General features: G+C 50.1%; 1 protein-coding gene across 4 annotated transcripts; it reads right to left on the bottom strand.

Moving 5' to 3' along the window:
* Positions 1 to 913: 913 nt before the first annotated feature.
* LOC119544653 (serine/threonine kinase 11 interacting protein) lies at positions 914 to 17,089 on the bottom strand. Of its 4 annotated transcripts, none has more exons than XM_037850135.1 (25): positions 17,050 to 17,089; positions 16,774 to 16,859; positions 14,559 to 14,764; positions 14,281 to 14,355; positions 13,958 to 14,053; positions 13,467 to 13,574; positions 13,246 to 13,317; positions 12,717 to 12,843; positions 12,392 to 12,495; positions 12,155 to 12,250; positions 11,869 to 11,910; positions 11,520 to 11,666; positions 11,251 to 11,341; positions 10,310 to 10,663; positions 9,904 to 10,109; positions 9,466 to 9,582; positions 9,132 to 9,309; positions 7,126 to 7,371; positions 6,908 to 7,011; positions 3,752 to 3,849; positions 3,448 to 3,626; positions 3,132 to 3,213; positions 2,625 to 2,929; positions 2,061 to 2,308; positions 914 to 1,347 (listed from the first exon to the last, which is right to left on the bottom strand). In XM_037850135.1, exons 2-25 carry the CDS (start codon positions 16,832 to 16,834, stop codon positions 1,192 to 1,194), a joined length of 3,498 nt encoding a protein of 1,165 aa, XP_037706063.1. In that variant the 5' UTR covers positions 16,835 to 16,859; positions 17,050 to 17,089; the 3' UTR covers positions 914 to 1,191. The 4 variants fall into 4 exon arrangements, 3 of the variants coding, with proteins under 3 accessions (XP_037706063.1, XP_037706064.1, XP_037706066.1); XM_037850136.1 differs by having other exon boundaries at positions 2,859 to 2,929; XM_037850138.1 differs by lacking the exon at positions 914 to 1,347 and having other exon boundaries at positions 2,182 to 2,308; positions 2,560 to 2,929.
* Positions 17,090 to 23,082: the final 5,993 nt, after the last annotated feature.

Here is a 23,082-nt window from a genome sequence, read left to right as displayed (position 1 = left end):
TTCCACTTCACAGGACCCCTGTGAAGACGACACTGTCTTTAAGCACTTAGCTCAGCATGTAACCTTTCCCCAAAACCACAGCCCCCAAAACACACACTCAGCAAGAGCGCAGCTTCTGGGCTCCACGAAGCAGCTTGACTAGAGTTCCCAGTACTCAACTTCCCAAGCCCTCTTACCAGGGCCATCCTTCACAAACACACTGGTGTCGCTACTTCCCCGCACTCATTCTTGGATGCAGGAAACAGACCCCTACTCAGGCTGCTTAAGTCAGAGTGGGGTTTGTTCAGTCAGGGCCCTTTTGTTGGCTCAAACTCGGTTCAAATCCACTTCAACCGAAAACAAAAACAAAAAAACAAGGGTGTAAGGGCCTCCTTTAGATCACATAACCTCAAACTCCAGGGGTATCTGCCTTCTGCCCTCAGGCACAACTGCCTCTAGTTGCTTCAAAGACATGACCAGGTCCTGCTCTCTCTGCTTTCCGCTCTGTATGGTTTCACCCTCAGGAACACTCCCTTATAGCTACTAACCCCAATGGAGGGAAAACTGCCCCTTTCTCGGTTTCCTCCACAGCCCAGCTCCACCTCATCCTCTCCCCAGACACCCTCTCGGATTCACCTCCCACTGCCAATGGCCTGAGATCCTCATTATTTCCCAACTGAAATTCAAGAGGGTGAGAATCTGACTGGCCTAGCTATTTGCTTGGCAGCAATTTTCATGGCAGGCCACACCACAGATCAGCACTGGAGGACTGGGTCACCCTTCTCATCCATCCACTGCAGCAGTGGGGTGGAAATGGAGTCTTAAAGTATAAAATGAGGCTGCCCGAGGCTGCCCATGAGGGAAGAGCCACAGGCAGGTAGTTTCTGTTGGAAGAGGTTATGGGACTAGCAGTCCTCACTGACTAACACCCATGCCATCTGAAACAGAAACAACTTTATTGACACCTGAGAAAAAGTGCAGGGAACTTTCCCGCTGACCACTTGGCCCGTCGCCTTGAGCTGGGTCATCCAGAGGCCAGACCATTTCTCTTGTCCCTTGAACCATGGGTCATCTGGGGCCTCAGTGGCCAGTGTCCAAAGGCCAGAGAAGTCTGCAGCCAGAGTCTTGAAGCCAGACCCACAGACATGGAGAGAGCAGCTCTGCGGCTGGGTACGCAGCACCAGAGGCCGGTTGGGGTCAGCACTGGAAGCCTCACCGGTCAGGGTCAGGGTCTAGAGTCTCGTGGGTCACAGTCCGTAGTCTGATGGAAAACATCTCCTCCCAGGGCTCCCGGATCCAGGCCAGCAGTGCCGTCAGCTGCTCCGGACACACCACACGGAGTGCCCAAAAACTCTCTAGCCGAGACACCTGCCAGGCCAAGTAGTTAGTGAGGTGAGACTCACCAGAGAGCCCCAGGGTGGGGACAGGGGAGGTCTCACAGGAGGACCCACCATCCTTCTTGGCTCATCTCCTTGACCCTGCCCCAAGCCTGTTTCACTCCCTGTAAAAGATCCTGACTCTGAGCTTTGCACACAAAATCCACATTGACTGAAAGCCTCCAAGGGCTTTCACATTTACTATCTTGTTTCTTTCATCTTCCCTGTCTTACAGAATGTTAGTTCTGGAGTCAAACTGCTTGAGTTCAGTTCCTGGATCTACCACTTGTGACCTGGGCAAGGTGGTTCATGTCCTCAGTTTCCTCATCTGTAAAATGGGACTAATAATAGTACCTATCTCCTGTGGTGGTTGTGAAGATCAAATGCCTGGCACACAGGGCTCAATCAGACCCAAACTCAAAGGAGCTCAGACAGCTGGTAAAGGGCCGGGCTCCAAGTCCAGGACTTTTCTACTGCCTACAGCTGCCCCCTTCTACGCGCTGCTCATCCAAACCCAGGGAGTCCACCACCCCCAAGTTCCTCTCGCCCCAATTCTGTGTTCCCTCCACCAAGGTGGCCCATCTCTAAGTTCCACACTGGCCCCAGGACTCAGCCTTCCTGGGCTCACTCCCCGCACTGACCACCTCCACCTTCCCCCCACCCCATCCCGGTCTCACACACAGACACACATGTGCACACACGCACCTCATCATAGAACACCAGCCGCAAGGCCTCTGGGGCTGTGTGGTACAGCAGCACCGAGCTCAGGCTGCTGAGTGGCTGCTGCCGCCGGACACACACAGAGGGGCCTGGTCCCAGATGAGGGGACATCTCAGAGGTTTCTCCCAGTGTTGATGAAAAAGGGGGCTCAACCTGCGACCCTACTAGGTCCTCATCTAACAGGTACAGGGTGGACAGAGTCAGCAGCAGGGACACAGGGCAGGCAGAGGATCCTGGAGGGAAGGAGGCAGGGTGAGACCCAGAGGGGAAGGCCCCGGAGGACCCCTGGGGGCCAGCGTCCAGTGCTGCTCAGGAGAGGAGGGAACCACACTCTGAGATGAGCCATAAAGCAGCCTGTGTCCCCTGGGAGCCACAGTCCACCTCCCCCCAAAATTCAGAGATCTCCAAAACCTCTGAGCCCCAAGACAAAGGGATCCTGCGCCCCCCACCCTCACCCCATTCAGAAAGAAGGATCCAATCTCGCCTTCTCTGATGGGATGAGGCAGAGCAGACCCAGCCAACCTGCTCCACTTCAGAGAAAGCCTGAACCTGAAAGCAAAGGTCCCTGGGCAACGGAGGATCCAGGGCACCTCCTGGCCTCATCCCCAGAGGCAAGGAACGCCAAGGCCGGCATGTGGGTCTGCCCGTGAGCGAGAGGAAGTCCAGGGGCCAGGAACTGAGCACTGCTACAACAGCACAGCAGAGGCGCAGGGGCCAGGCCATGGCCCGGGACAAGACAGGGCACAGGGAACAAGCGGCACGTCTGTAACCCAGAGGCCTCACCCTCAACCAGGAACACCTGAAGGTAGAAGAACTGGGGAGCCTCCATGGAAGAATCTTTTTCCAACAGTGGCCTGGGAGAAAGGTGGCAGATACAGGAAGGCATGATCAGCCGCGAGTGGGAAATACCGCAGGCGGCAGGGCGGGGTGGGGGTAGTTAGCACTAGGGCTGGGGTGGGAGGAGACCCCAGGGCCTGTGGGAAGGCTGGGCATGAGGGCCACACCCAGGGCTCTGCAGAGAGAGGGCCTGGGCGCTCTCGGCCTCTGACCACTCACCAAAGCCGGTGCTGTGGGGTCACCTCTTCCTCCGTGGCAGTGACACAGCTCCTCCAGATGGGGGGCAGAGATTGCAAGACATCTGGACAGAGCCAGCCAGAAGAGGGAACCCTCAGAAGACTGACCTCCTCTATCCCAACCTCTCTACCCCCCAACATCTTCCCATTCTCCACATTTCCAGAAGTCAGAAACTTCTCCAAGGGACACAAGTCACATTACCTGCTAGGTGCCACCAGGCATGGGGAGCTCAGCCCTGTGGCCCCGCTGCTCCCACCCTGCTCTGGCCTCCCTACCTTGCCCTGCCCTCCTCTCTCACCAAGGAGTTCCTCTAGGAAGGCCCGGCAGTGCTTCGCATCTCGGGGCAGTAGGACACAGCTGCCCTCCCCGGCTGCCCACTCCAGCCAGAGGCTCTGTCCTGCCAGGCCCAGCTCGATGCCACTCAGATCCTGCAGGGGAATGGCCAGGGTCGGCTGGAGCCAGCTAGCTGGTGGCCCGCTGTGGAGAGAGTGAGGGAGCAGAGGGAGGGAGAGGAGTGAGGGGGCAGAGGGAGGGAGAGGAGTGAGGGGGAAGGAGGCAGGGAGGCCCTGCCTCTTCCCTGACCAGGCCCCCAGCTCACTCACCGGATCTCCCCGGTCACCTTCAACACATAAAGCTTCTGGTCAGACAGCACCACAAGACTCAGAAATTCCCCAGAGTGGCCTGCCAGCACCAGTGGCACCTAAAAGGAAGAGGAAAGTGATGAGAAATAAGAAACCAGAACGAGGGAGCATTGCTGGATTGAAAGCCAAATTACCCGTGACAGCACCTTCAGCCCGACCCTCCTGCTGCTAACTCATCACAGTTCTGTCAGACTTGCCAGGAGCTCTGTACCCTCCCTCTCTGCCACCACTCTCCATCCCACAGCCCCTGCCTTCACTCAGACCCCCAGGCTTCTCACCTACCTCTTAGCTGTTTCCCCACCTGTCATCTCACCCCTTCCAGACCACCCTCCACACTGTCAGACTGACTGTTCTAAAACACAAACCAATCACCACTCCCCTGCTTCAAATCCTTCAGTGGCTCCCCACTGCATGTGGGACAAAGTCCAAACCCCTCAGCAGACACATGAGTTGTTCCTGAACTGGCTCCTGCCTGCCTCTTTATGCTCCTCTCTGGACACCTGCTCCCACGCCTACCCCCGATATTGTGCCCTTCCCCAGTCAAGGGCACTGTGCCGGTTTGAATGTATTATGTCCCCCCAAATGCCATTATCTTTGATGCAATCTTGTGTGGGCAGGTGGTTACTGGTGTTGATTAGATTAGAATTCTTTGAGTGTTTCCATGGAGATGTGACCCACCCAACTGTGGGTGATAACTCTGATTGGATAATTTCCATGGAGGTGTGGCCCCACCCATTCAGTGTGGGCCTTGATTAGTTTACTAGAGCACTATATAAGCTCAGACAGAAGGAGCAAGCTTGCTACAGCCAAGAGGGACACTTGGAGGAATGCATAGAAACTGAGAGAGTAGCTGCAGATGAGAGACAGTTGGAAGACGGCCGTTGAAAGCAGACTTTTGCTCCACAGAAGCTAAGAGAGGAAAAATGCCCCAAGAGCAACTGCGAGTGACATTTTGAAGAGAAGCTGAAGCCTAGAGAGGAACATCCTGGGAGAAAGACATTTTGAAACCAGAACTCTGGAGCAGGCACCAGCATGTGCCTTCCTAGCTAACAGAGGTTTTCCAGACACCACTGGCCATCCTCCATTGAAGGTACCCGATTGTTGATGATTTACCTTGGACACTTTATGGCCTTAAGACTGTAACTTTGTAAACAAATAAACCCCCTTTATAAAAGCCGATCCATTAGAAAACATGGTGAGAGCGATAATGCCTCACCAATATGGACTATCTACAATGTGTAAACTCAGAATTGAATCTTAGAACATAGCCTAACATGGACACAATAATTGTAATAGTCCCTAGATTGTAAGCTCTTACAGCAGTTAACTCTATCCCTGAATTGTAAGGCCTATCTCTAAACTTTGAGATGCTGATCCCCTAGCGTATGTTGTCACAAACATTGGTACTGGTGGTTTGATGTGCTGAGCCCTCGAGCATGGGACTTGCCCTTATGAAGCTCATTACCACAAAGGAGAGTCTAGAGTTGTATGTAATGGTGCCTAAGAGTCTCCCCCTGAGTACCTCTCTGTTGCTCAGATGTGGCCCTCTCTCTCTCTAGCTGAGCCATCTCGACAGGTGAACTCGCTGCCCTCCCCCCTACATGGGACTCGACCCCCGGGGGTGTAAATCTCCCTGGCAACGCAGAGTATGACTCCCGGGGATGAATGTGGGCCCGGCATCGTGGGACTGAGAGTATCTTCCTGAACAAAAGGGGGATGCAAAATGAGACGAAGTAGTTTCAGTGGCTGAGAGATTCCAGGTGGAGTCAAGAGGTCACTCTGGTGGACATTCGTGTGCACTATATAGACAACACCTCTTAGGCTTTAGTGTATTGGAATAGCTAGAAGTAAATACCTGAAGCTACCAAACTCCAAAAAAAAAAAAAAAAAAAGCCGATCCATTGCTGTTTTGCATGCCAGCAGTATTAGCAAACCAGAACAGGCACTTTTCCCCACCAGCTACACCTGCTCATGCCTCCACAACCTGCTGCTTCCTTTACCTATATCCTTTTCCTCCTGTGCCAGTTTGGATGTATCATGTCCCTCAAAATGCCATTATCTTTGATGCAATTTTGTGGGGGCAGACGTAGTAGTGTTGATTAGATTGGAATCCTTTGATTGAGTGTTTCCATGGAGTTGTGACTCAATCAACTGTGAGTGAAACATTTCATTGGATAATTTCCATGGAGATATTACCCTGCCCATTCAGGGTGGGTGTTAATTGGATCACTGGAGTCGTATAAAGGAGTTCACAGACAGAGGGAACTCAGAGCAACTCAGAGGGACATTTTGAAGAGCAGCCACAGCTTAGAGAGGACAAAATGCCCCAAGAGCAATACTTTGGAGAACGCCATTTTGAAATGCAACCTGGGAGCAGGCGGACACCAGCCACATGCCTTTCAAGCTAACAGAGGTTTTCCGGACACCACTGGCCATCCTCCAGTGAAGGTACCCTGTTGTGATGCCTTACCTTGGACACTTTATGGCCTTAAGACTGTAACTGTGTAACCAAATAAAAGCCAATCCATTTTTGGTATTTTGTATAATAGCAGCATTAGCAAACCGGAACACCTCCCTACTCTTTAACTCATTCTTAGGACTTGGCTCAGACATCCCCTCCCCAGGAAGGCTTCCCAGGCCCACCTGGGCTGGATTAGATGCCTCTCCTTGGACCTCAGCCCTAACACAGCACTTTCGTATCACAGGATCATTGTCAGTTCCTCACACCAGAGGGCAAGGCAATTTACTCTAGAACCCTAGTTTCTAGCACGTAACAGATGCTCAACAAAGGGGGTCTCGTAGCATCTTGTATTTAAACCAACAAGAGGAGGTCCCACTTATTGAGTGCCAGGTGCCACATCAATCAGTTTTCAGACAATGGTATTTGTTCCTACCACACTTTGTAAGATAAATTCTATTCTCTTCATTGTTGACGGACGACAACTGAGACTCAAATATCAAGGAAGGTGTCCACAGCCACACACCAAGTAACTGCTGGAGTTGAAATCTGAAGCTAGCTCTGGGGGTTCCAGGCACGCGCTCTGACTCGATCTGCTGCAGTGGAAATGAGTGAGCATCCTGTCGGTAGGGCACAGGGTGGGGCCAGGGGGCACAGACCTTGATGCAGCACTGGAACTCCTCCTGGGCATCAGTGAACACCTCAACATCTAGGAAGAGCCGGAGTCGGTGGTCCACAGAGCGGAGGCCATGGCAGTCAAGGGCTGGGGGCAAGCAGAGGGCCATCAGCCTGCCCCTGGCAGCCTTATGTCATCTCCACCCACAGCAAGGCCCTACCCTCCCCAAACACCGCCCTTTCTCATTTGGCCTATACTCACGGGGACTAAGGCTCCAACTGTTGCGGTCTTGGGAATGTGGTGTCTGAGATGGGACCCCATCAGCCCTGCTGTGGAGGTCACTGCAGCCAGGAGAGTCACGGACAGGGCTGGGGGATTGAGAGGCAGCCAGGGATTGCTCTCTCTGTCTCTGTTCCCCACTGGGGGGCTCCCCACTGGGCGGCCCCCCACGTAGAAGCACGAGAACCACGTGATCACTACCACAGCTTGGGCACACAGCAGGAGATTCTGGAGGAAGAAATGGATGCAGTACTTGTGAGCCCCCAAGCACATCACAACTGTCCACCATGCTGACAATACTCCCCGCCCACCCTCGGACCTTGCCTGGGCCTGCATCTCCAGCGTCACACGCGGCCCATCGCTGCCTGACTTCCCCAGTCACTACTGATAACCAAATCCCCTCCCACCAGTGAAGGAGGACAAACCAGGACCCATGGCCCACAGCCTCCTCCAAATAAACCCCACCTTCTAATTTCAGGCCCTCTCAGAGAGGACAAACGCAACCAGGCCTGCTCTGGGCCCCTCCCACAGCCTTGCACTGATGAGTACTTCGGTGCTCTATTGGCTGTGTCTGAAAGACCAAAATCAACAGACTGGCAGGGAAGACTCTGGTGCCAGATTTGGGTCCATTTCCAGGTTTCATCACTTAAGAGCTGAATAACCTTGGGCAAGTCATCTAAGCTCTCTGCACCTGGTTCCTCATCTGTGAAATGGGGACGATAGTTCTATCGCAGAGGGCTGTCGGAAGGAATGCATGGAATCGGGCAGAGCCTGGGGCACGGAACCAGCAATGAGGGACCCCTCTTTGAGCAGCTGCACTCAGCTGGGCATGCACCAGTTGGCTAATGTTAGTTCATTTCATCCCCATCAAAACACTTATCATCCCATTTTGCAAACAAAGAAAATCAAAGATCAAATAATTTACACACCCTGCCTGAGATCATGCAACTGGGAGTAATGAGAGCAGCTACTGTGTAGAGAGGGCTTTTGTCTTAGGCCAGGCACTGTGCTGGGCCTCACTGCCACATTTAAATCCCCAAACTGCACCATAAGGTAAGTTCATTCTCTTCTTTGTTCAGATAAGGAAACCAAGGCGCAAATAAAAACAGAATATAGCACACAGTGATGGTGTCTAATAACGCCAACGAAAAGGGACCCCAGGGGCCACAGTGACCCCCAGGAGCACAGATAGGGCACAGGAGGGTGGGATGGGGGTGCTTCCGTTGCACAAGTTGAGCCACCTGGGCAGGTGCAGGGTGGAGGATGGAGAACAGCTCTGATTTCTGAATAAAATTTAAACCACTGCTCCAGCTGTTGCCAAGCACAGTGGCCAATAAAAAATCATGCATTTCAATGTAGATGCTATCAAGGAAATTTGTTTGTATTCAGGACCTAAAAACATTGCTTTTTTGATTCATCTACAATGCAAAAACCACTTGCTTTAAAAAACAGAATTTGAAGATATGCCACAAGCCACTATTCAATATCAGGTAGCTTATAAAGGTCAGTTAAAAAAGGACAAACTAATCTAACTTCCAAAGCATCTTACTCAACAGCCACACATGCTCAGAGAGGCACCATTACAAACAGATACTGCTGTGAAAGGGCTTATTAGGTTTTATATAATTTCTGAAATACCAGCACGAAAAAAAAAGGATTCAAGTTATGAAAAAATAATGAGTGTGTTTAAGTACAGTTAGGAGACTGCATTTCCTGACTTTTAAAGGGGAAAAAAAAAACCCACACAAGGTATCATTTATTTCCTTCTTTCTCTCTCTTTTTCTTTCTCCCTCCCTTCCTCTTTTTTGGTAAGTTAGCAGGCAGACATTTTTATTTTTCCCAAATTGGCCTTCTGACAGAAAAGGTGCTCCCCACTACTTTAGGCCTTTCTTTCCTGGGGTTCCTCCTCCACACTCGCTCCCTCAAAGCCACTTTCTCTGAAATGGCAGGAGGATCATGGGTAAGAAGGTCAAGGTCAGGGCTTGTACCTGTCTTTTGGAACAGAGGCCTCCAGCCATCCTCACTGTCCAGTCTCAACCTGGGCTCCTCAGGCTTGAACTCATGACCACAACGCAGACACTGGAGTCTGCTCACTAGGAGGGCCCCCACATCCTCAAGCTGATGCTGGGCCATGGCGATGGCTGGGGTCAATGCAGCAAGCAGCTCCTGAACCAGGGCGGGTGGGGCAGGCAGCTATGAGTAGGTGGGCCCCAGACAGACCCCCTCGCAGGTCCCCACAGCCTTCAGACTCTCCAGCTCACAGGCCTGGGCACCACTCATCTGGCTCTTCCCATCCCCCCCAACAGCCTCCTAGGCCCCCACCTGGATGGCTGCGTGGGCGTCAGGCTCCAGCACCACATAGCGACGCAACTTCCGGTCAGGGCAAATGTAGGAAAAGCGCAGAACGAGGACAGGGGCCCAGGGGAGCGGATCTGAGTCCTGCACAGGAGAGGGAGCATGGGAAAGAGGGGCAGTGGTAGGGACTGGAGGTATGAGGGCCACACAGAGATGGAGGAAAGCAATAGCTCTGGACCCCATTAAAATGCTTTTTCTAATGTCCAAGTAAGCACAGAACGTCTACTGCTCACCCCAGCCTCCCAAGCAGCCTGGGGCCACACCTTTGCCACCTCCCACTCCCCAGCGTCCCTCCTCAGCTCCAAGTGCCAGTGAGAAACCATGTAGGAAACATCCAACCCATTGCCTGGTCCCCAACAGGCACCTACAAACAGCCCAGCCCGTCTCCCAGAGCCCCTCACTCACACTGGGCACTGGTTCTCTCTGGGTTTGGGTCTCAGGCTCTATCTCAGCTGCCTCCAGACTCTGAAGCTCAAGACGTTCCAGGGTTTGAGCTGCTTGGAGCTCCACCTCACACAGATGGCTAGCAGTGACCCGGAGAAAACGTTCCCTGCCCCGCACGCCCTCAGGCCCCTCCAGGGGGCACACCAACATGGGGCGGCAGAGCTCCGCTGTGGAGAGACCAAGAGAGGAACCCTGTGGGGAGGGAGAGGCATCCAGAGACTCTGCCCCTCCGTGGGGTGGTCCTCTATCCAAAAGGGGTCAACCCTGCCCCTAAGTCTGGGCTTGCTTAACTCTCCCAAGGCACGCTCATATCACTCCTGCCCCCATGGCTGCTTCATGGTCAGAAAGAACGCCAGAGAGCACTAACCTTCTACTTTGCTCTGCTCTTCCTCCTCCTCTTCCTCCTTTTCTTCCTTGGCTTTTTCCTGTTCCTCCCCCTCCACTTCCCCCTGTGGCTCCGGCTCCACCCTGGCCTCCTCTGACATTTCCTGTGGTGTCTCTTCAGGGCCACTGGTTTCCTTCTCTGGAGGTGGAAGATCAGGCCGAGCCTCTGGGCCCAGGGAGTGTGGAGGCAGTGTGCTGAGGTCAGAGGTCTTGGAGGTGGCCAGAAGGGGGGTCCCAGAGGTCTCCAAGTGACTCCTGTACTGCAGCCAGTCACAGCCAAACCGTTCCCGGAAACTGTTCATGAGCTCTAGCTCCCGATGCTGCTGCACAAACCGGCCTGGGTAGAAGGGGGAGTGCACAGCTTGGCAAATCTGCATCCCATCATACACACCCCCAGAAGACCCCAGCCTCTTGCTAGGGGTGCTCCTTGATGTGAAGTAAAGGGGTGTATTGGAGGGGTCCAAGAAAAGCTAAAGATTTTCTCCCAGCAGCATGTCCCAAAAAGTATATTCTATGAAACACATACAATTCAGAACTACATGTTGTCATATGCTGCTCTGGGAGATCTGTAGTGCACAGTAACACACTTAAGATCCTGAAAAGTCCTGCAGCAAAGAAACCTGTTTAATCTTGTTTGACCCAGTATTTCCTAAACTTATCTGGCCATGAAATCCTTTTATTATACGACCTGTAAACATCTCCCAAAATTAATGTTCCTTGAAATACACTTTGGAAAAATTCTTCCCAGGAGCAGTTTCTTCTCCTTTCCTTAAACTAAAAGAAAAAACTAAAAGATACTCTTACCACCTCCACCTCACCAAAAAAAAAAAAAAAAATCCTCCTACCATACCTTCACTGTAACCAAGAGATTAGAGAGTGCTGGGGTTGGGGGTCAGGGGGTTAGTGGGATAGGGGATGACTTACCAGTTGGGGACGGGTCCAGAGTTCGGGGCTCTGGGTCGGTATCGCTGGGTTCAGAGATGCTTGCCCGCCTCACACGGACTCGGCTGTGAGGCTGGGGAGAGGGATGAAGCTCTATAAAAACAAGAGCCCCTGGCCCTGTCCTCCACCACTCCCACTCACTCTCCCAAAAAATCCCAGCCACAAGCAGGCATAGGCTTTACTATTCCCAGTTCAGCAAGAACCCAGAGAAGACCAAAGGCCAGGCATAAGGCAGCTGGGACGCCACTTACCTTAACCCTGCGGAGCAGGGGCTGGGCCACAACGCCCCCTGAGGAGTGGCTGTCACTCAAGTCAGCGCCACCTGAGGTTTCCGTGGTACTCCCCACTGGCCAGGGCAGAGGGGGCGTCAAAGGACCAGGTCCTGAGGATGTGGAGGTCTAGAGTGGGACAATGAGAAGAGGGTGGAGCCAGGGGAGTCCTTCACCTTGTCCATGCTAGCCAAGAGACGGCACCCTACTTTCCAGCTAACCAGAAAGACCCTGACCCTCAAAAGCCCCCATTTTCTCAGCGAGCATCTTCCCTTCATATCCTCCCAAAGTAGTCTTTGCCATCCACCCCCATCATCCCCACCACACTAACCTGAAAATCAGTAAGTGACAAGACCTCTCCATCAAGAAGAAACTGAGCAAAGACAAAAGGGCAGCAGGAAAGTGTTAGTGGTGGAGACCCATCTCCTAGGTGAGTTCCAAGAGCCTCCAAGTGCTCTAAGGGCTACCACGTTCCATGGGTATTAACAACAAATAGCAGGGATCCAGGTCCTTACCCACTCATCTAGGGATGAGAGGGGTGAGAAGGGGGTGCAAGATAGGGGTGGGACCAGGCAGGACAGGGGGCAGTGAGTGCACACAGGAAAAAGACCACTCACCCCAGGTGCAGCATCCCTGACACGGGGTGACAAGTACTGGGCAGTGGCCGCTCGGTGTGCAGGGTGGAACCACAAAGGGTTCCCCTCCAGGTAGAGCTGAGGGGGCAGGAAGGAGAGCATGAGGTGGGCCCCAGGCCCTCCCTGTGTGAAGCAGGGCCACTACCCAAGTCAGCATGGGAGGGACTGGGGGAGGAGTACAAAGATGGCTCCCAGGTCCCAGAAGCACCCAGGTGTCACCTTCTGGAGCAACGCAAGCAGACAGAGAGGTGACAGCTCCCTGTGTCTTTCCAGCAGGTTGTAGGCCACATCCAGGTGCCGCAGGTTCCTGAGCTGCTCCACGCCTGAATGGCAGTGACAAGGGAGGAAGGACACGTGTGTTGAGTGTGAGGGTCCCAGCGGGTGCGGTGTTATGGGGTGCGGTGTGGTGTACCTGCTGGGGGAGTGTGTGGTAGACAGATATGCCTGAGCACCTCATCTCTCCCTGTCAGCCCCCAGGGCCACTTCTCCCGATGCTGCATCTCACACTCCCCTCTTCTCCCCACCCCTGTCCCACCCCACTCACCATGGAGGCTCCGGAGCTCATTGCCTCGCAGTATCAGGGTCCCCAGAGCAACCCCTGAGGGTCCCATTCTCGGCACTAAACGCAGGCGGTTATAGGAGATGTCCAGATGGCAGAGTTCAGACAAGTCCTGGGGGGACGAAGGGGGAAGCAGAAGGAGGGGGCAGTAGGGGGATGTGGGAACAGGGGAAGGCTTCATCATCAGCACAGAAGCTACTGAGCTAGGCACTGGCCTGAAGCATTTGACCTGAGTAACACTAAGTACTCTTCACAGTCATTGTACTACTCTAAAAGTGGGTAGTACTCCTTGGATTTCTACTTCACAGACAAGAAAGCTGAGAGGTTAGGTAATTTGGCCCAGTTCATACAGGTATTAAAAGCTGAGATCTGAACTCTGGTTTGTCTTACACTCGAGCCTGAGCCCCCAGGTGACAAGAGCTAGGGTGGGGGGAAACCGGGGTCCAGGAGGGAGGTTAGAGCCTTGCTCAAGGGCCCACGCTATGCCGACCCCAGTCAGGCTGCCCCCACTCACAGTGAGGAAGGCCTCGCAGTCCTGCACTCGATTGTGGCTCAGGTTCAAGGAGCGCAGAGCTGACAAGAGACGCTGAGGGGTGGGGGGAGGAGGCAGAGAATCAGCCTTGGGTGTGAGGACTCTCCCGGTCAGCCAGCCAGCCCTCCTCCCTGGAAGCGCATCCCCGCCCTCCCTCATCCCTCCAGGGACCCTCCAACCCACCTTCCCTCAGAGGCACTCACCAGGGAACTGTCCAAGGAGGTCAGGGAGTTATAGCTAAAGTTGGCAGAAAGCAGAGCCAGCCAGGGGAGGGCAGAGCAGAGATCACCACCGCAGGCTGAGAGGAGCTCCTGAGTGGGAAGACGATGCTTCATTACCTCCACTCTTACCTCCTCCCCACACCAGGGCTGTGCTCCACCACCAGTTATTCATTCATTCTTTACATCCTGGGTGAGGGCTGGAGAGGCAGATGTAAAAAGAGACCAGGTCCCTGTCCCCAAGGAGTTCACTGCAGGGGAGCAGGGAGGCAGACACTGGAATATTTAATATGAGATGGTGGGTATGGCTGTAAATATATGGACGTGCAGACTGCTGCGGGAACACATCAGAGGGAGAGAGGACACCATCTAGAGGGAGGCAGGAGGCAGGGAAGGCTGCAGAGAAGGGAGGCATCAGAGCTTGGTCCTTTGTGTCTCTCAGGACAAGGCATCTGGGCCCACCTCACCCTCTTCACCTCTAATGCCTGGATGCTCCTGCTGCAGATCAGGGTCTCCAGCTGGGAGTAGATGCCTCGGAGGCCATGCAGGCAGTGGAGGGGGACACCTCGGAGCTGGGGCAAGGGAGAGAAGGAAGGGAGTAAGGGAGAACTTCACAGAAGATAAAGGCATCATCCCCATCTCCAGGTGGTGTGGAGGAGGGAGAAGACAACAAAGCCCAACTGTGGTTCAGGGAAGAGTTAAAGGGGAAAGAAAGTGGCCACCCCATTATTGCAGAGCCATGCCCACATGGCTGTCTCAAGCTGAGTTTTGTGCATCAGCATCCCAAATATCCCCATACCTCCAGCTGTCGAAGGGACTTGAAGGGGAAAATCTTGATGGGTCCTGGGAGGCCAGAGCCAGGGACATGGACCAGCTAAAAAAAAAAGCACTCAGGTCACTGAGGCACAGCAGATCTCTCCTTCCCGGGCATCCCTTCCTTAGAACAACCACCCATAGCTCTGACATCACCTGATCTTGCCCCTGCAGACTTCCTGCACCCAAACCCTACCTCCAGCCCTTGCCTCCACCATTCTCTTGGGGCCCTTTGTACATCCTGCCCAAACCCAACCCCAGAACCTTGAGTGAAAGTGTTTTCTGCAGCACATCGAACAGGAACTGAAGCTGGAGGATGACTGGAGAGTCAGCAGGGTGGGAGGGCAGAGCCACAAAGCCTGTCTGGCCAGGGCCCCATGGCCCCAGGTGCAGCTCAAACACGTGGTTCAGCTGCTGCAGTGTGGCAGTCAGTAGGCTCAGAGTGCTACAGCCAGACAAGACCACATCCCCTGGGGGAAGAGGGGCAGAAAGGAAGGAGGACATAGTGATTCTTGATTATGGGTCTGATCTGGGCCATGAATTCGTCCTAGCCCCAGCCAGCTATTCTAAGACCTTACGACTCCAAGACATACCTACTCCGATACATATTGTGTATCTTCTGCTGCAGAGTCAATCACTTCCCCATCTTCAAAAAAAAGCCCTAACTCATCTGCCTGATATATGAGACTGCTTCACAACTGCTTCAAACTGACCTTTCCAAATTTCCTTTCACCTCCTTCCTGACATGAATCTTCTGCTCAGGAAAGCCTGGTCTGCTCACAGTGCTGAAAATACATTCAGTTTGTTCATAGCTCCCTCATTTTCTGATATATATGCCCAGTTCAAGACGCGCCTCTCCAGAAAGCCTTCTGAATACCCGACAATGCTGAACTTTTGAACTATAATCACTCATTTTACATAAAAGTTGATAGGGTATTGTATCTTTATTCCTTTTTCTGATTATAAAAGTAACATGCACTCTTACAGGCACTTTCAAACAATACTAAAATGCACATCATAGAAAGAATAACCACTCATTACAGCACTATGGTCTTTTATTGTTTCCTCTGTTGGCTGCTCTAAGACAGCTATCCTTGAGGGCAACGTTTAGACTGCTTGGTATTTGTGCAGCTACAAGGTAGATAAGGTGGATTTTTTTTTAACATTTAAAAAAATAAGAATAGAAGTCAAAAGATGTTGCAAAATAGGATAGAGGTCCCATATACTCTCCACTCAGTTTCCCCCAATGGTTACAACTTATATAACTATAGCACAATATCGAAACCAGGAAATTGACATTAGTACAATGTGTATGTGTGATTCTATGCCATTTTATCACATGTAGACTTCTATAACCACCATCACAATCAAGATGCAGAACAATTCCATCACCATAAAGATCTCTTGCCTGCTACCTATTTACAGTCATACACTTTCCCCACTACCATCCCTAACCCCTGGAGCCATGTCAGATTTTTGCTGAAAAAAGTAATAAACCCTGCAACATGGAACAAGGGCTCTTCCAGCCCACAGAGTTTCCCAATTTAGAAAAGGAGATAAGACATGTAGACAATTATATATAATACTAGCCAGAAAGTAACACTGCCTCACAGAGGGTGTCCACAGAGACCATCTATGGAGTGCAGCTTGATGGAAGGCAGATAACATCAAATGGATACTATGTTCCAAAAGTCTTGACACAATATGTCATTTAAACCTCATCAGAATCTCTGAAAGGGAAACATCACTGACCCCATCCTACATATATAAAAAAAAAAAAACAAAAAACCTGAGACTCAAAGAACTTAGGGGAATCTTTATTGAGACCACATAGCTGATAGCAAATTGCTACTTCTGTCTAATCACAAAGCCAGGGCTTGTTCTACCACAACTAATGCCAACCATGTGTCAAACAACTACCATGGCTCCACTATGCCTGGGCTCTGAGAGCAAAGACTACAATAACTAACATCTTTGAGCACCTACAATACGTGCAAACACTGTAGTAAATGCTTTACGTGAATTAAAATCCATTCCCACAACCATCCTTGAATAAGTACAATCATTATGCTCTTTTGCTGAGGAAAAGTGTCGCACAGAAACACAACACGGACAAGCTTGAGAGTTGGGATTCCAAATTTTGTACTCTTAACTCTACTAGACCTAGTGTCTCGCCACACAACGATTATGACCAGACCCTGATCCCCAGGGGCTTATGGTTAAGTAACCGTCACTTTCCTCTGAGACTATCAGAAAACACATGTAGGAAGTGGCACTGGAGTTTGGCCTCGAAGGATGGCTAAAGTTTACACTGTCAAAGACAAAGGACACCATAGGCAACGGAACCAGAACCAACCAACCCCAGAGGAGTAATAAATTCTGACACCCAGACCCTCGTGACCCTTATGGGGGCGTGCCTCCGTAAGGTCAGATTACACACCACCCCGTCCCACCCCAGCGCAACCGGAAGTCCACTCACCGGACTCCCGCAGCAGCCCGGCAAGTTTCCACACTAGGGAGTCCCGCGGGGCCGTCGTCATGGCCACGGGATGCTGGGGGTGGAGCCTGGGGAAAGAGGAAGCGGAAGGGCCTCAGGTGGGTAGTATTGCCAAAAGCCCAGGGCGTCCGCGCAAACTGAGACCTCGTGACGAGAAAAAGGCAAGAAAGGGAGCGAAAAAGAGCGTCCTCCCGGGTGCCCTTTCGAGGGACATAAGGCCCACCCAGCCAGATTCACAGTCCCATCAAGCCCTCCTACCAGTTCTACAACCCGGCGCCTTGCAATGACGGATAGGAAGTCCCGCCCCGGAAGAAAGGGGTGCCTCAGCGGCCGGAAACCACGCCCTAAGCCGTGCAAACGTGGCATATGGGGGCGGTGCCGGCTAGTGCCGGTCTGTGCTGGGAGGGGGGCGTGGTTCAGGTGGTCCCTGGGTAAAGCCCCGAGCTGGGTTCCCGCCACCCTCGGCCGGCTGGTGGACTCCCCCTTCCCCCACTGGGGACACCCGCTCGGTTCTCGGCGGCCCCTCTAGGCCAGTGAGGAAAACCTTACACCGTGTTTGCATAGCAAGCGGGGAAGCAAAGTTAAGAGAAATGGAATTTTCAGTTAATGAGGAAAAGACACCTCCAAAGCCAACACTCGTTTCTCAGTTAAAGGAGAGCATGTCTGCCATAGGAAGTTTCTCATTTTCTGTGTGAAAGAGTTGAGGCTCTCAGCGGTGCCACTTTTGGGGACCTTTTGCCGTTTTTTCGTTAGTCTCTCTCCAAACAGGTTTTTTCCCCCTTCAGCAATACCAGGCTTTCACATTAGCGGTTGGTAACGCTCCATTTGTCCATAGTCCTTTATTTTTACTGTTTCGTCTCATACCACCCGCATCACAAGTTGTTATTATCCTGAGTTTGAAAATGAGAAAACAGGTTGACAGTGTCCAGGTTACTTGGAAAGGTCGTTCAATTAGTAACCGATAAAGCCGAGACTCCCAAAGTTTCTTGGTTCCAAGTTCCTTTTGTAGCTTTCACCAGGCTTCCGGTCAAATACTGACGTCAACTACCAAAGTAGATTAAGTAAAGAAAAATGCTTTTTAACAGAATTTCTGATTTTCAGAGAGGGTGCTTTTCTACAGAGGAAAATCAAAACGAATCATCAGCCAGTTGAGAGTAGGAATAGGGTCATATTCGTCTCTATCCCAAGTTAAATTTGGAGGATCTTATTTTCTAAACACAAAATATCGGAAATAACAACAGATGCTCTGAAACCAAACAATTTAGCATTTATGGCATACTATATGCTATCTGAGCCAAAGGCCTAAACAGTGGTTCAATGAAATAAGTGGAAGCACCTTGTGAACAGCAAAGCAGTATACAAATGTAAAATAGGGCCTTAGTAGGTTTTTGTTGAATTATTAAACTCATAACCCTTTGATTGTCAGTCCCTGAATATCAATCATCTGAAATTAGAGAGGGAGCTTCTTTCACAAATAACTGCCAACTCTGTGGCTCTTGGGCAAGAGCCAGATTCTTCTGAAGTTCCTGCATTGCAGTGCTTTGAAATCTGTTTCAGAGGTGTCTGCCCAGCTGCAGTTTTTCTGAGACTTGTTCCATTCAGATGGATGTGCCCCTGTAGTGAGGTCAGTTCTACACCCCCTTGCTTCCCAGGAATGTGAAAGTGAGACAAAGGGAGAAGCAAAGAAAGCTGAGCTACAGTGGGAAAGAACAGATCAGCTGAGAAAGACAAAAGAGTCTTAGCAGCTCTTGTTTCCGGCCCCCTTGTGAGGCCCACTCCCCTTTATGCCTTCCAGGAGGCCTTGGCAGCCTTCCAAAGAATTCCATAGGCCCAAACACCCCCCTCCCACCTTCCACAGGCACACACTTTTTATTTGGCCTAAATTCATTTAAGTATAATTCTTTAAATTGCTACTGTAAGAAACTTGACTTAGAACAAAATCTTTAAAAAATTAATCTGAAAGGGAAAAAAATATATTCTAGTCACCATAGCAGAAAAAAAAGGAATATAACAAGGACATTTGAGAAGAACATTTCAAGAAATATGCAGTATCGGTATGCAGAAAACCAGAGAATTTTAAGGACATGAAAAATGACCTAAATAAGTGAAAAGATATCATGTTCTGAATGGGAACATTCGGTATTATGATGTCAATTTAATACAATTTCTATCAAAATCCAATGGGAAGGTTTTTGGAACTTAACAAATTGATTCTGAAATTCTTCTGTAAGACTAAATACATAAACACAGCCAAGAAATTGTGAGGGGGAGAAAAAAGAGAGAGAGAGAGAACAAGAAATGCTAAACAGGGAACCTGCTTTCCCAGATAGCAAAATGGCCTCTCAAGCCACATTAACCAAAACAGCATAGTACCGGCAAAGAAATAGGCAAATATTGATAGATCAGTGAAACAATACAGAAACAACCACGATTACCTGGGATTTTTATTTTTTTACTGACTATGATAAAATTGCCTTTAAATGAATTGAATGAATAATGACTTAGTCAATAGTTTGAGGAGAACTAGCAGTTTTATTTGGGAGAAAAACTAACGTCCTTCCCTCACACTATGCACATTAAATCCTAGAAGGATTAAAGAGCTAAAGAATTATTATTATTATTAAAAGAGCATCCAATGTCATTTCAAAAATTGTCCTTAGAAAGTAACACAATATATATGGCCTGCTACTGCGTAACTTCATATTACCATGAATGAAATTGTGTTTCTCAAAAAAATACTATGATATCATGCTCTTAACCAACAAACCCTTTTCTGAGCTTTATTCCCCAGGAGTAACTCCATCTAAAATCAGAAATGATGTGCAGCTGGCTCATCCGAGCACATGACAAGACCTCCCAGTCCAGTAGTGGCTCTAATGCTGGAAAGATACATTTCATCCTCCTCAGGCTTCACCCCCGAGTTACTGTGTGAAGAGGGATGTGGGTTGCAAGCCACTGCCACTGGGAGCTTCCCTGTGATCCCTGAGTTCTCTGGGGCAGCCTCTGCAAAATGGTTATGATAAAAGGAGGAAGGAAAGGAGGTGTGCTGGTTACTAGCTAGAGTAGGTTGAATAAAAATGATATACAAGCTGATATAATTAAATTAAGGATCTCAAAACTAGATCATCCTGGATTTCCCAGGAGAGCCCTAAATCAACGTCCTTATAAGAGACACAAGAGGAGACTTGAGATGCACCCAGAAGAAAAGGCGGAGTGAAGACACAGGCAGAGGCTGGAGGGCAGTACCAAGCCAAAGGAATGCCTAGGATTACCAACAGCTGCCAGAAGCTAGGAGAGAGGCATGGAGCTAGGAGAGAGACCCCGGAAGGAACCAACCCAGAACACCTTGATTTTGGATTTATGGTCTCCAAAACTGTGAGAATAAATTTCTGTTGTTTTCAGCCACCAAGTTTGTGGTCATTTCTTATGGAAGCCCTAGGAAATTAATATACCAGCTTAGGCAGCAGGAATGGAAAGAAGGAAGAAAGGGGTATCTTCACACAAGATGACAAAGTCAGCTACAGGAGAAGACAGATTTCACAGCCCTGCTGCAAAGCCTTAGAGCATGTGAGGCTCCAGGCTGCTGCCCATGAGCAAACAGAAGTAATAGTTCATCTTTAGGACATGATCCATTGTCCTGGGTTGTGAGCTCACCACTCTGATGCTACAATATGCTGCAGCAAATCAGATGAGTGAGGCCTAAGGATTCCAACAAAATGAAAATTTCACACTTGAAGCTGAGTTAGAAGGGATGAAATTGAATGCTCTACTTGTTTCATCAACTAGGTGTCTTCATGGAGTGGGAAAACAAGACAAGTAGAAGAGGAATAAAGAGGCATGAATATCACCTCCAAAAACAGAGTTTTGGTCAAAGAGTTTGCCCTAGAGAGGAGGCACTCATGTGCCTGGCTCCAGGATTGAATGGCTATAGGCAGTTCTTGCTCCATAAGTTACCACACATTATGTCTCTTGGCTGTGGTACTAGGCCTGGCCACAAAAGATTGGCCCAGGAACTGGCTCAGTCACCGAAGTCAAACAGATGGCCGTATCAGCAGCATTGGAGGTGGCCTGGCTTGAGAACTCTGTTAGACTGTGACCAAGCAATCCCCTCAGAGCCTGGCTCCTGCAGGAGAGGGAGAAGCCAAGCGCAAAGCAAGATCAGAGCAGCTGAGACCTAAGAACAACTGACTGGAGAGAGAGCAACAGAACAACCATATTCCAGTGACCCAGCAGCAACCCTGTTTGCCCAGGCTGAGAGGACTTCACAGTTCTGTACAAAATAAGCTGAGGGATTCCCTGAGTGTCTTCACAGTAAGCTTGAGGTAACCTGGGAGTGCCTTTAATTCCTTTCATTGTCCATCCCCAAATCCCCTGGAATCACCTGAGAAAGTGGTCAATCAAGAAGGGCCATAAGAAAGAACAGGACAATGTGCTTAATTCAGGACACACAAAGGAAAAGGAGGAAAGATGGAGACTACATTCTCCATTTAAGCTGGTCTGAAAAGAAAGGGAAGTTTGATAGGAAGTGTGGATGGCGGCAGCTATGGAGAAAAGAGGAAGACAGAATCTGAAAGAAGAAGGAAAAAGACACCGTTTTAGGCAAAACCCCACAGAAGACCTGTTGGCAAAGTCACTTAGATATATATTTGACACATGTCGGCCATCACAATTGTCTCTGCATGCAGAGCTGGAGATAGGAGGGGGACGGTCCACAGCAAGGGAGGAAGCTGCAATGGAATAGCAATGAAAACTGCAAAGGGGAACATGGATCCGTAGGACAAGGAAATGAGAGAAAACTGAGATCCCAAGATTCAGGGTCACCAGGGCTGGGAAAAGAGGAACAAGGGGGACTATTTTGGAATCTCTGAGCCTCTGTAGACCCCAGCAAGTCAGAGGAGTCTCATTCTTCCATCACTTAACAAAGATTTACTGAGCCCTGACTATGTGCCGGATCCTGGAGCCTGTGTTAGATTCTGGATAAATAAAAGAGACAAAGGCATGGCTCTTGATCTCAAGAAGCTCACAGGGTCCAGGGAGAGACAGACACCAACAACCACATTACAACATGGCATGCCTTTCTTGATGCTGCCATGACAAATTACCAGTGGCTTAAAACAACACATACTGTCTTACAGCTCTGGAGATCAGAAGTCCAAAATAGGTCTCACAGGTGTCAAAAGACTAATTAGAGTCAAATCGTCATTTACATCATTTTATTTGGAACACAAAAAACTGCTGCAGCGAGACAGGCAAATCACTTCCAAAAGTGAAAACAGCTCCAGGCTTTCAGGGTTGGCGAGAGGTTTCTGTAGACATAAAGACGGATGTTAACTTGAGTCCTGTTGATTGGATGAGCTTTGTCTGTCTTACAGGGGCAAGTTGAGGGCAAGTGGGGCTTTATTTTGTATTGGGCCAAATGAAGCTAACTAGAGGCTTGATGGGCTCTGCAGGTCAGCCGCCTCGGTGGAGGATTGCTCAAGGGGCAGCTCAAAGAGAAAGTAGGACATAGGTTTTTTGGCTCTGAGGCCTCCCCAAGGCCTTCTACATAAGATTTTATCACAGGGCTAAAATCAAGGTGTCAGCAGGGCTGCATTCCTTTCTATAGACTCTAGGAAAGAATCTGTTTTCTTGCCTTTTCCAGCTTCCATAGGCTGCCAGACTCCTTGGTTCATGGTCCCTTTCTGTCTTCAAAGCCAGCAATGGCGGGTCAAGTCTCATACTGCATCTATCTGACACTGACTCTTCTGCCTCCCTCTTCCACATTTAAGGCCCCTTGTGATTATGTTAGGCCCACCTGGATATAATCCCAGATAAGCTCCCTGTTTTAAGGTCAGCTGATTAGCAACCTTAATTCCCCTTTACCATGTAATATATTTATGGATTCCAGAGACTAGGTCATGGACATCTTTGGGGGACCACTCTAATGACTACCACAAACACAATGCATATTATGGTAGAGATAGTGCTAGTGATAGTCCAAGACCTCAAACTGAACACGTGTTGTTTTGTTTTGTTAGCTCCTGGCATTCTAGAAAAGGTCTGTTAGCCAGGATGCTGCCAGGTACCCTCTCCCCACCTGGGGCACAGAGATACATTACAGTGGTACCTCAGTACTTGTCATTAATTGGTTCCAGGAGGTGCAATGAATACCAAAAATGACGAGTACCAAACAAATTTTTCCCATAAGGAATAATGTAAATAAATTTAATGCATTCCCAAACCAAAGACAATGCACATTTTTAAGGCAATATGTAAAAAGATATGGTTGTATATCATTACTTTACATGAGAA

This window comes from Choloepus didactylus, chromosome 9, assembly GCF_015220235.1.
Source record: "Choloepus didactylus isolate mChoDid1 chromosome 9, mChoDid1.pri, whole genome shotgun sequence".
NCBI lineage: Eukaryota > Metazoa > Chordata > Mammalia > Pilosa > Megalonychidae > Choloepus > Choloepus didactylus.
Note: the sequence above shows the minus strand (reverse complement) of the source record. Positions and strands in the feature narration are given on the sequence as shown.

What these genes read in the sequence shown, in the direction of transcription:
- LOC119544653 (XM_037850135.1), bottom strand. Translation starts at nt 16,834, where the DNA reads ATGACGACGGCCCCGCGGGACTCCCTAGTGTGGAAACTTGCCGGGCTG. An exon ending in CAGTTGGAGCCTTAGTCCCC is followed by an intron (nt 7,012 to 7,125) that starts GTGAGTATAGGC and finishes GCTTGCCCCCAG; the next exon opens with CCCTTGACTGCCATGGCCTC. An exon ending in CTTCCTAGAGGAACTCCTTG is followed by an intron (nt 3,214 to 3,447) that starts GTGAGAGAGGAG and finishes GGCTCTGTCCAG; the next exon opens with ATGTCTTGCAATCTCTGCCC.